Below are 12,560 nucleotides of genomic sequence, written 5' to 3' on the forward strand. Positions count from 1 at the left end.
AACACACTTATTCTTGATATCATAAATTGTATAATGAGCAAGGTAAACTTCAACAGTGATCATAATCACAGGGTCCAGCTTGTAAACTAGAGAATTGTAACACCAGTTAGTTCAAAGTGAGTAAATGGCAGGCTAGGAGTAGGTGTAAACCTTGCTCATGAACTTTCATCATTAATCCTTCCAACTTTCAATCATTAATCCTTAACACACACCACAGCATGTCATCCAGAGAATGGCAGTGAAACTGGTGAAGGGTCTGGAGCACAAGTCTCATGAAGAGTGGCCGAAGGAATTGGGAATGTTCAGTCTGGAGAAGAGCAAGCACAGGGAAGACCTTAACACTCTCTACAGCTGAAAGGACTGAAAGGAGGCTGTGGCAAGATGGGGGTCAGCCTCTTCTCCCACAAAGCTAGCAATAGGACAAGGGGGAACGGCCTTAGTTGCGTCAGAGAAGGTTGGAATTGTTGGATATCAAGAAAGACTTCTATGAAAGCACAGTCAGGTGCTGGCTGGGCACAGGCTGCCAGGGAAGTGGTGGAGTCACGGCCCTGGATGTGTTCAAGAAACACATTTCAATGAACTCGTTTAGATGTTGTACTTAGGAGCACGCTTTAGTAAGGCAATATTGGTAGTAGGTGGATGGTTGGTTTAGATAATCTTGGAGGCTTTTCCAACCTTGACAATTCTATGATTCTATAACCTAATTAATCTCTTGGATTCCAGAATTAATAACTTTGTTTGCCTGTTTTTTTAAAAAAGAAGTGTTTGGGGGAACATCCAATGAAAGCCTTTTGGAGCTACTGGAAGAGAAAAGGAAGTGCTTAGGAAGGAACCACAGTAAGCAACTGAATCAATGATGCCAAAATCAAACATCAGACTGAATGACAGATGATTAGAGAACAGTGCTGTGCAGACTGGATAGTAAGGTTAGCCTCTAAACAGTACACATTTTCAAATATTATTATTCTCAATTGATGTTTAAAATTTTCAACACAACATTTTTCCTAGCAGAAAATGCCAACTTGCCAAAGCTTATTTCTTTCATAACTGTTGATTTTGACATTTTGAAATTTCCTATATGATTTTCAAAAGAATGATTCTAAGCTTTCAGAACAGTTTTAACTAAAAGGAAACATTGCCATTAATAATAGGCAAGTGACTATTCAATTAACCCATATGGTTAACCAAGCCTATTTTGGGAACAGAAATTATGGGAATCTGTGTTTCACAAAAGATTTCAAGGCATCAATATTGCATTCAAATTCAGGATTAAAAAAAAAAAAAAATGAAATGTAAGAAATTCCTGTCTAACTTTTCAAAATGCAAACACAGATATTATTTTAAAGGTGTTTTTTCTTTCTTTTTGTTCTAAACAGCAGGACTGGAAAGGTTTGTCCGTGACCTTGTTATATTCATCCTCAGAAAAGTTATTACATAAACTTACTATTATTTCTACAAAACAGAAAGATATGGATCAAGCCCAGATTCTATTGGATTGATTCACATTAAAGTTTACCTCATCTTTGTCCTCTTCAGCATGACCATATTCTGAAGAATTTCCCATTTGAGAATTTCTATGGCTAAAGTATGATACTCAACTTCAAAAATAAAACCCGTAAAGTCCACAGTGTATTTCTAGGAACATAAAGGTTTTTCTGCACTTCTTCCAAAAATTTCAAGTTAATAAGGACAGGTCAGAACTTGGTCTATATTCCTGAGATGAGCACACCAGCACATCCACGGAAAACTTGTTTGTGTTCTTGAAATTCTTTTTCTGGAAGTCACACGAATCATTTATAAACCATTTCAGAGGAGATGATAGGTGGAGTAAGTTGAGGGGCACCCAGTGATGTCATTCCTTGTTCTACCTATCAGTCTCACCTCTCCACAAACACTGATGCACTCCTAATTCCCTAATTCTACCAGCTCAAACAATTGCGTAAATAAGTGAGGCAGATCAAAGATCTGATCCAGCTGAATACTAACTTGCAAAAACAGTTTTCCGACGTCTTTCAGACAAGTCATTTACCTGACTGAGCTGGACAGATATACCTATAAGTACTGTCAACACAAAGAAATACATGTCAGCTGGCACCAGGGTACGGAGAAGGGGCAGAACTACCCCATGTACTGCTAAATGATGTATGTGAGATTAGACTGACCATTGAATTATGCCCTAAATAAACATGATCAGATTTTCAATTGGTTGTAATAGAAATGTCTGCTTTACATATAATGTCAGATTCATTTGTCTGCTTATTCTCTTCATACATGCTCTTCACCAAAAGGTTGATTATCAGGTAAAATCTTAACTTCATACCTCTCATCACATGAGTGATGTACAAGCATTTACTCCATTTTAAAGCTGACTAATAATGCTACAACTTATCAAATAAGAATTTTTAAGTTCCCTATGTAAACTGACATTGTTAGTCCATGACTTCTTCTGACAATCACTTGCTTTGCCTTCCAGAATACTTCATATGAACAAATAATTAAATGCCTGCAGATCCAAGAGCTGTACATCAGAGCATATTTACAGACATTTTACTGAGTAAAAAATGGGAGGGAAAAAAAAAAAGAGCTTGACATTTAATAACCAAATGAGTCTCAGCCCTCAATAAATGTGAAAATGGAAGCTTAGTTTTAATGCCTTGTCTCTCCCTGAAGCTTTGTGTCCATTTTCTCTGAGAATGTCTTCTAATTGTCTTGGTCTGCTGTGTTTTTAGCAAAGAATGGAGAAACAAAACTAGATTTAAGGAGGAAGGGAAGACAGGAAACAGAGAAGGATAGTTCTCCCAACCTAAGTGAAAAAAAAAACAGTCCACCATTTTTTCTTCTAAAGTCAACAGTTAAGCACAACAGTTTTTATCTTACAGGAAAAACATCTAAGAAAGAACTTTACTATACACAGTATAAGAGCTAATAAGTAATTAATTAAATTAAAAAGTCAAAAAAAAAGAAAAGTATAAAGAGTATATCTGATTTTCCAAAGGCTCCTGAGAAGAAGAAGTAGAATAAAAATTGTCTTGATTTGAGGCTTGGGAAAACTATCATCCCAATTTTCAGAATCTGCAGCTGCTGTAGGAACCTACTCCCTACTAATCTTGAGTCAAAAGTTTCAAATCATAGCAATCATATACAAATATGTACTTTAGTAATAACACGTAATCACCATGAGAAGCAAACAGGGCTCCTACTTTCTACCCAAAGCTAAGACCTGCAGCTGCTTTAAGATGCTTCTGTTCCAGACCCCAGCAGCCAGGGGCCTGTCACAGCTTCCAACCAGCTTGGCCTACAGCAGCCCCCACCACAGAGGCTCTGGCAGACACACTGCCCATGCCAAAGGCATGTCTCCTTAGGCTCATTCTTCAGTTGTCACAGAGGCAGGCAGAGACTGGGGTTCTTGGTTCCTCCATATCTCACTTGTATGTGGCACTTTTCACCCTGAATATAGAAAGTGTCAGAGACATACAAACTCATAAGGCTGCTGTCGCATCAATTATATGAGTGTATGCATTGGGATCTGACTGCTAGGTGTTCAGAACAGCTGTTCCTGTAGACCCAAGACTCCCCCACTTAATTTGCAACCTCTGCAGCCTGACTAGGTCTGTAGCAGCAAGCTGCTCTTGCTCTCATGCACTGGCACTTCTCACTGCTGAAGCCCTCATGAAACTGTTTGCCTTTCACCAAAACTATCCCCCCCCAGTGGTCCCCACCTCACCCACGCAGGGGAACTTCCCTGTAGGCCATGCCAAACGAAGGTGTGAGACATATCTGACGAACAGGTCTAACATTTCACAAACAGAGGTTAAAGCAGTTAAGACACATTCCTGAACATTTGAAGAAGGCAAGCTGTTTCGCTTTTTGCTTTCTAATGTCTTTATCACATTATCACACTGTCTTTATCATTACTTGAATTATAGTAATGGCACTGACAAACCTCAGGAGACTCAAATAGTATGTAAAAACCTTGGCAAAAACATGCTCACCCACCAAAAGTTTTCTATGTAAATCAGTAGGCAAAAGGGAGAAAACAGGAACAAAATTAGTTACACAGTACAGAGATAAAATCAGAAAACACGTTTTCCCCAGTCCTGGGAAATACTTTACCAATTGGACCATGCTGCTTCCCGCTGTCACTGGAATGAATTTTAATAAATTATTCCATGCATAACAGACTTACCTTTAGGTAGCATATAAGTTATAGCTATATAAGTAGAGCACATCCATATGATGCTTTTTATATTTAACAACATCTTGACCTACAAATAAAGAGAAAGAGAATAAGTGATTAGTTTAACACTGAGTCCTTACAAAGTGTAGCAAGTCAGTACAACTTTATTTATCATTGGTTGATACTAGAAGCAGTCGTGAGCTCAAAAAATGATGTTCAGCAGGAAAATGAATAATATTCTGATCTTTACCATTTTATACCCTGTTTTAAATCTGATACCACACAGCAACAGCAGTCTGTAAGTACAATATGATGACTTCTTCCTCCTGTAGAGCTGCCAGTTCAGATGCAGCCTTCAGGAAGTTCTGCATCCATAACACAGACTGCCCTATCAATTAGCATCAGCAAATAACCTTAGATTGAAAAGAGTCTCCCACAACAACTTCATGAATTCAGAGCATGAATCAACATCTGCACTATGCACTATGACCCTTTCCATCTACAAAAGTCCTGCTTTTAAAATTGCTGTATGTATTGTTTCATAGTGGAGATTTATTATAGCGTCAATGTAATATAGATTCTAATGACTATAAAATACTAATTCATAATGAATTTCAGTTTATTGACTCTGCAGTAATAAACAAATGTGTCAATCCCCTTTATGTTCACTTATTGCTTCTTTTACAGGCTCCATGCTCTAACAGCTGAAAACATATATAGCACATACATAATACATTGCATGTTCATAATGGTATGTTCTTATTTTTATTCCAGTTGCTAATCACACATCTGCAATTATCTTGCAAGCTTAAGAAGCATTCTAGCAAGACCATCACAATTCCCATAAATGTCAACTATTGGAAACATAGAATCATAAAGGTTGGAAAAGACCACTAAGATCAGTTAGCCCATCCACCGACCCACCATCACCATTTTTTAAAAACAGTTCCTTCCTCACACAGTTATACATATGCACTACTGAGGCACCATAAGGAATAGCTTTCAGCAATGATTTGTCAAATGCCCTTGAGAAGTTTTAAATCACAGAACAGTGAGTTTCCTGATAATGCTGTCAAAATACACTACCTTGCTCGGAAATAGGCAAGAAACCTGAACTCTAAGATAGATTACAGCTGAACAGCAAAATAAGGATTAAACAGATCTATGTTATTGCTATGAACCTTGTATTACTTACACATTTTCTTCCATTTTTTACATTAGCATTTTAGTTATTTAGTATTTATATGTAACGTTGTAGGGTTAAAGCCTTAACTAATAAACCCACAAACCTCCATAAGCTATACTGAACACAAAAGTGAAACACGCAGAGTAACTTCCTCAAAAAATTACTGATGATGTGTTCAACCCCAGAAAAACTCCCTATACTGTTAACAGCTGCAGCCCATACTTCACATGAATCTGTGTGAATTGGCACCTGACCTGTAAGCACTGAATGGTTCAGAAAAGATGCAAAACATCTCAAATGAAGACTTTTCAGTGAGGCAGTCTCTAACATAACAGCATCATGCTCAAAATTCCCACCCAAAAGGGTTGAGAATCCAAGACATTTTCATTCCCCATATGCAGATGGCCAGGGCTGGCTGGTTGCACTGGGAAACATATGCTGCAACCTATTCCCAGGGCGTGGAGGAAAGAATACAGCTGCTTTCCACAGAGCAGGCTGCATGTTGCCAAAGACGCCTCATCTCTGCTTCATCCATTTGACAGAGCTCACAGCATGATGTGATATCACTGATTTGGCAATATTAACTTCACAGAAACTGCACTTTTTATGAGCGAGCCCCAAACAAAAACCAAGACATCTCTAACTTTATTCAGTTTGAGCTCCATCCTCCACTAAACTTTTTCTGAGGACTCGAACACTAACTGGCTGGTTTTATCTTTCTCCCAGATAACACAAGCAAAGCAGCAAATGGAGAATACACGTGTGTATTTCACAACTAACTTTAAAAACCTATACTGTGCCTCAGAATACTATGTTCCCATAGAACACTGTCAAGAGTAAGAAGGTTGCACTTGGTAAGAGCTGCAGACATCAGAGTGCTTTGAATGTTTTCTTAAATAAACGCTAAAGTGATCCCTGTTATTACACAACATCTCAGAAAATGAGAGGTCACTGTGAGACTGCAGATGTGCTCTAACCAGAAGATTTTTCAAGCACCTTTGTGTCCTGAAACTACTGTAAAACACTCAGGCCATTGCCAACTAGCCCCTGTAGCAACACAAGTACTGTGAAGGCAGCACACAAAGGGGATTCTACAGTGTTCTCCAACCTCAAAGACGGTGAATGCAAAACCTCTGGCCTTTCTGAAGACATGGTAGTTCCAGACCTTGCGAGCTGTTCTGTCCACATGCTTCCCATGTGTCACACACTGGCTACATCAAAAGCTAAACAAAAATCTAGAACAAACTATTTACAAGTTTAGCTTTCCACGTTTACCCATGCACTACACATCCCTTCTCCCTCAGTAGGCAACTCTGGCTTTTGAGACCAGAAACAAGGGATCTGGACAATGGGATCAAACAAGTTCACAATGGAAAAGGAACAAATGACTATCCAGGAAGACAGGTATGCAGCACCTAAGCAGGGTGGGTTGCACGCTCCTCTGCAATAGCTGCTCCTCTGTCAGTGGACAACATGTACCTGTGCAAGCTCTTGTGTCCCTAGAAGCTCACTGGAGTACTGTGACACAAAGTGGTGCAACCAGTCCCACATATGGGTAATTTCACCAGACCTGCCATCATATTGCAGAGCTGCTGAGAATCATCTGCAGTTGGTGTACAAAAGATCTCACCTTCTCGTTCCTGCCCACCTTGCACACAAACACAGAGTGCCATGCCTCAACCACAATGCTGGTAACAGCATTCTTAACACAGTTTAAGGAATCTCGTTGTAAAAACATCTTCAGCTTTCAGCCACTGAATAAAAAAACCCAAACACATATACTCAAAATGAAATGTGGAAACAGAAAAGACAACTGCAGAGAGATGGCTTACAAGACACCTTGTGACTGCTGAGGACCAGATGGTATCAAACCATTAGAGCACTCATGGTTGGGATCTTGACTTGACCTTGTGATGAGGACTGATGAAATTATATTTGCTATAGTAAGAGTTCACACAGCTCAAAAAAAAGAAAAGAAAAGAAATCCAAATGTACTGTACATGACCACAGAGCTTAATATGAGACACCTGCCAAAAATCCCCACCCAGCACTTCAGAAATCTCTTCTCACACAATTTTCTAAATCTCCTCCACCATGAGGCCTTTAAGCAATGAAAAATGCTGGGGGAAGGGTTCAGCCCTTGGGTTCATGAGCATCACAAGCACAACTGCCATGCAATATGCCATGAATGAGAGTTTTCACAGCCTGGTCCTCCATAGGATGGTTCCTATAAAAACTCCTGATTTACAAAGTGCTGCTATACCACAGGCCTGTTACCCTGCCTGAGAAACAATGGTTAGATGCAAACAGCAACACCCAGCCCAGCCTGGAAAAAGCACATGGGCCTCTCTTGGCATGCACCAATCTCCCTCAAAAGCAGTCCACAAGGCAGAGGAGCCTGCTAGCAACCAGTACCTCAGTCACTTAGGAAACTATGATCAGACGGGACTGCTCCTGCAACAAAATCTTTGCTCTAAGAGTGGTTTGTATTTTTTGTCCTGCCCTCTGCAAAAGCCTCTGCTGGCTGGCTGCAGCATTAAGTATGCAGTAAGTAGCCAAGCTCTTTCCAGTCATACCTTCTCCATGAGCTTTTTTTTTTTTTTCCCCTTGGTGTTGCTGCACCTAGAGAAAGAGAAAGCCATAACACTAAAGACAGAGCAAGAAGTCCTGCCAACTAAAGGCTGCATGATTTGAGAAAGTGTTTAATTTCCACCTCCTAAAAAAAAAAAAAAAAAGCATCTTACTTCATGTGACCACACTTAGGTTGCCCACTGGCAGGAGTCCAACTGGACTGGTCCACTTCATTCAGAGTTGCTGCACATGGATTGATTCATAGCAGTCGTTTGCATCACATTTCTAAACTGGATGCAGATCTGAGTTTTAAGCAAAAGACATCAAGTCCCTGATAAACTTTATATCTCTGAAAACTAACGGTGGGGGTTCTCCCTCTGGGCAGAGAACAGAGCTCCTATTTTTGCAGGCGCTGCTCCTTTCCCTACAACAGCAGAGTGTCATAGGAGCAGTAAGCTCTGATCAAATTCCAGCTTGTGCTTAGTTTACAGTGCAAGCTTGATCTCACACCAATGCTATTTTAATTTAACCAGGTGGGAGAACATCATATCTCTAATTGCAGGTTACAAATTCTGTGAACTGTCCTGGAGTGGGACAGACAGAGATGTGCCACACAGAAGATTTCCCTGAAGTTGGAAAAATGAGAAATTAACTACTGTCCTAGAGGTAACAGTGTCATAAAAGGCAGCAGTTTCTCAGGTCACACTGAGACTGATTCAGCACATGTTCTACAGTTGTATGAGATGCAGAGTTGTATGCTGAGTACGAAGAAAGTAGTCTCTGCCCATTTAACCTCTTTGCCTATATAATGAAGTAAGGTTCATAGCAAGAAAGAATAATTTAAAAAAAAAAAAAGCGGGGGGGAGGGGGAGGGAAAGGAGGAGAAACATCTAGGAGAACCTGACACTAGAGTCGTAAGTCAAAGTTGCTGTATCTGCTAATGGGAAAAACAGTAAACTGCATAACTTTCCAGTGCAGCCCAGATGCAGTGCCTTTCCTACTGCCTCCTGAGCACTGGGCACTGGGACATTCTCAGCTGATGTCTGTTCCCAAGGCTCTGCACTTTCTTTTCTGCCGGCCATCTGACTGTTAACTGCCGACACATATCAGCTTTAGTGCCATTCAATTGACTTTGCTAGTTTCACTGCACCTCTGCCGTGTGATTAATCAGCACACTGTGTTGTCTCATAGTTGTCTTGGCTTCCATCTAACTCATCATCGTCATCTGCTGGGCCTGTTATCACTTCCAAAAATATTCCTATGGCCCTCGAAAAGACTGTGGGGCATCTGCTGCATCCCCACCTTGTGCCCAAGAGGCACTCCCCTCACCCCAGAGGCCAAGCAGCGCAGTCTGTGGCCCCAAACAGCAGTACAGATGGGAGAGTGACCAGACCACAGAGTGTTCTGGTGATCCCCGTGCTGGCAGCTGTGGGCAACCTGCCTCACGACATCCCTCCAGGCCTGCGCTAATTTAAGCCAGAAGCAGCTCTGGACTGGCAGGCAGCTCCGCAGAGAGGTGTTGGGAAGCTGTCCGAGGAAAGCAGGGTGGCTCAGCCTCACTTGGCTCTGCCCACCTCTCCCAGCACCTCCAGGCAGAGCTGAGCTCACCTGGCCTGAGCCTCAGCTACCAGGCACTCTGGAAAGTTGAGATCGTGCTTCCCCAGGTACCCTCAGTGCGGAAGGCAGCAGGACAGGTGGGGCAGGGACAGGCGGGCAGCCATGAGGTGGGCACTGAGGCGCTCGCACAACATGTCCGCCTCTTCGCAGAGGGAGCGCTTGGCTCGGTCTGTGAAAGCCATTACCAACACAGGATATGCTACCCCTCAGTGCATAAAAGCAGGACTCTCAGAAACAAAGCGCACGACGGCGGTTGCCGTGCCAGCAGTGCCCCGACGGCTGACTCGGAGCAGCTCCGAAGGGTCCCCGCGGCCCCGCTGCCCCACAGTGGGCGCGAGCCGCCCCGCACCACCAGCCCTCGCCGGAGGCGGGAAAGGCGCCGTCCCCCGCCCCGCCTCACAGCGGTGCCGCCCTGCTGTCACACCGTGCCCGCCGGCCGGCGCTCGGCGACCATTTTATCCCCGCTATCACTCTCCATTCTCCTCCCGAACGTGAGCAACGCCGCTGGCGGGAAATTAAACATACAACCACAGCTCCCCGCCCCGCCGCCGGTCGCCGCCAGGGGGCGCCATAACGCTGCCGCCGCCGCCGCGGCTCCCCGTCCCGTCCCGTTCCTCGAGAGCGGCGGAGCCGCGCCCGGTGGCATCGGGACCCCCTCCCGGCCCCGCCGCGGGGTACGGCCGTGCGGCCGCTCTCGGCACCCGGAGGAGGGAGCTCCGAGGGAGGGGGACCCCGGGCGCGGTTTCAGCCGCGCTGCTGGTGAGCCCCGCCGGCTGCCCCCGCTCCGGCCATCCGCACGTCCCCGGGGTCCGCCCTGCCGCCGCAGCCAGCGCTCCCCGCCCGCAGCCAAGTCTTACTCATCCCCTTTTGGAAGGAAACTTCCTTCTTTCTCCCTTTTTTTTTTTTTTTTTTTTTCTAAAAGAAAAACCACCCAACATTTACACTCTAGTTGTCCTGGGATGGATTTCTGCAACATGTTTCATTCCTTTAAAAAGGAGGGGGTGGGGGGGAAATTAAGAAAGAAAGAAAGGAAAAAAAAAAAAAAAAAAAGGAGGAAAAAAAAAAAAAAGCTTTTGGGTCTTAATCCCTGTGCCCGAAGGGAATGGGGGTGGCCGGGAGGACGTGACAAGTGGGACAATGAGGGCTGGCCCGCGCCCCGTCGCCCCTTTGTGTGGCGGAGTCACCTCGGGGCCGCCCGTGGGGGCGGATGGAGGGACAGAGGTTGTACGCGGGGCCCCATCCCCTGCAGTGGGTGCCCGACCCTCCGGCAAGCCCCCCTCACCCACCCACCGCACACACAGACCCTCTTTTTCCCGCCGTCGGAACTCCCTTAATTCCTTCAGCGATGCTCTCTCACTTTCTTTGTGACACAAAGGCGAAAAGCCGAGGGGCGGTGGGGGAAAGCAGTGCCCCGTGCCCCCGAGAGCCGTCCGTGGCTTTAGAGGCGTTGCTTTGCTCCGCTGACCCTGCGGTCTCTCTCCGCGTCCCCTGCCAACCCCTCCCGTGGAAATGTGGTTCGGACGGTGCCCGTTCTCCGGCTCCTCCGAATAGATGCTGCTACCCGAGCGCCTCTGCCCCACTCTGCCCTGGCAGAAGCTTTCCAGAAACACGAGAGAAAAAAAAATAATAAAATTAAAAAGAAGAAAGAAGTAAAGACAAAAGAGAAAGAAAGAAAAAATGAGGAAAAAAGAAGGAGGTGGGGGGTGGGGTGGGGTGTGGGGAGCGCACAAGGGCGGAGGAGGCTGAGCGCACGCTTTTCCAACGCAAGGAAACCTGGTGGCCGGAAAGGTTCCCTCTGGCCATTCCCTGCTCCTGCTGCACGAGCGCTTTGTGTCTGCAGTACCCGTAGGAAATAGCTTTCTTCTTTCTCCCCTCGGCGAGAAAGTGCCCCATCGCACACCAAGGTGCAGCTCTACCTTCCCGAGCAACCGGTACGAAGACTTCTGCCGGGGCACCCACCCCAAAATTGCCCAGTTCTCTTTGTTCTCCTCTTTGTACCAAGGGGTTTCGTTAGGCGCCCGGGCATCCCTTCTCCTCTCCTCCGGCTGTCGCTGAACTTACCCCAGGTTGTTTAAAATCATCGATCATTACTATCCTCTCCCGCTTAAGGTTTGCCGTTCAACTCTTTGTCCTTACAGGTATCGACAGCGAAACGATCGCTTTAAACCTCACGCTAGGTGTTTGCCGGAGACCACACGTAAAGGAGGGGGTGAGAGGAAAGCGCGTTAAAAAGAGTTATAGTTACCTTAAAAGGTAGCGTATTGCAGAGATTGCAAAAAAATCACAACGCTGTGGCCAGGCTAGTCCAGAGATCCCAGCGGCCGCATGAAAGAGTAAATTCCCTGGTTGGTGCTGGAAGGAGGTGCTGGTTCCGGGGGTCTCCCCTTCGTCCCAAGCCTCCCCTCCCTCCCTTCCCACCGGCGAGCACCTGCCTGCGAGCCGCGCCGAGCTGCGGGCACACGGAGCTCGCATGCAAGTTCAAATGCGAGCCTCAGCCACCCATCATTATTATATCGTTGTACCGTCAGCGCTGCAGAGGAGGGGCGCTGGCTGGTCGAGAGGAGGGTTCTCAGGCTCCACCAGAGCCTCCTCGCGATTGCAATGCTCCCGCAGCCAGCAGCTGGGCGCGGGAGAGACCCCGGCTCCGCGCCGCCCCCGCGCCGCGCAGCCCCCGCGGGCAATGCAGGGGTCCCGTAGCCCCCCGAGAGCCGAGGAGCCCCGCACGGGTCCCTCCGCTCACCGGCATCAGCCCCGCAGAGAGGGGCAGGCGGGCGCGAGAGGAGCATTGTTCCCCAATTAAACAATTAACCGGGGAGAGAATGGGGAGACCTCCTCCGCTCTGGCTCCCGGAGTCGGCTGCAGTGGGGAAAGTGGCTGGGACTAAAATCCCTTTTTCCCCTCTGCCTCCCCAGTCTCAGTACAGGCTGCAAAAAAAGAATATATGGGTGATTGTTCCAAACTTCCCCTAGCGCTGCCAATTCACAGGCAGCCTCACATCGGCAGCCTCCC

At 45.7% G+C, this 12,560-nt stretch overlaps 1 protein-coding gene across 3 annotated transcripts in view; it reads right to left on the reverse strand.

The window, feature by feature from the left end:
• Positions 1-12,013, reverse strand: part of VCAN (versican) — a 107,876-nt gene extending 95,863 nt beyond the window's left edge. For all 3 annotated transcript variants that reach the window (XM_090132665.1, XM_090132664.1, XM_031609527.2), the window contains exons 1-2: positions 11,797-12,013; positions 4,187-4,265 (exon numbers count right to left, since the gene is read on the reverse strand). In XM_090132665.1, the coding sequence (XP_089988791.1) occupies positions 4,187-4,259 (73 nt within the window). In that variant the 5' untranslated portion in view covers positions 4,260-4,265; positions 11,797-12,013. The remainder of the gene's footprint in view (positions 1-4,186; positions 4,266-11,796) is intronic.
• Positions 12,014-12,560: the final 547 nt, after the last annotated feature.

The sequence above is a fragment of the Phasianus colchicus genome, chromosome Z, assembly GCF_987193195.1.
Source record: "Phasianus colchicus chromosome Z, bPhaCol1.hap1.1, whole genome shotgun sequence".
Lineage (NCBI taxonomy): Eukaryota > Metazoa > Chordata > Aves > Galliformes > Phasianidae > Phasianus > Phasianus colchicus.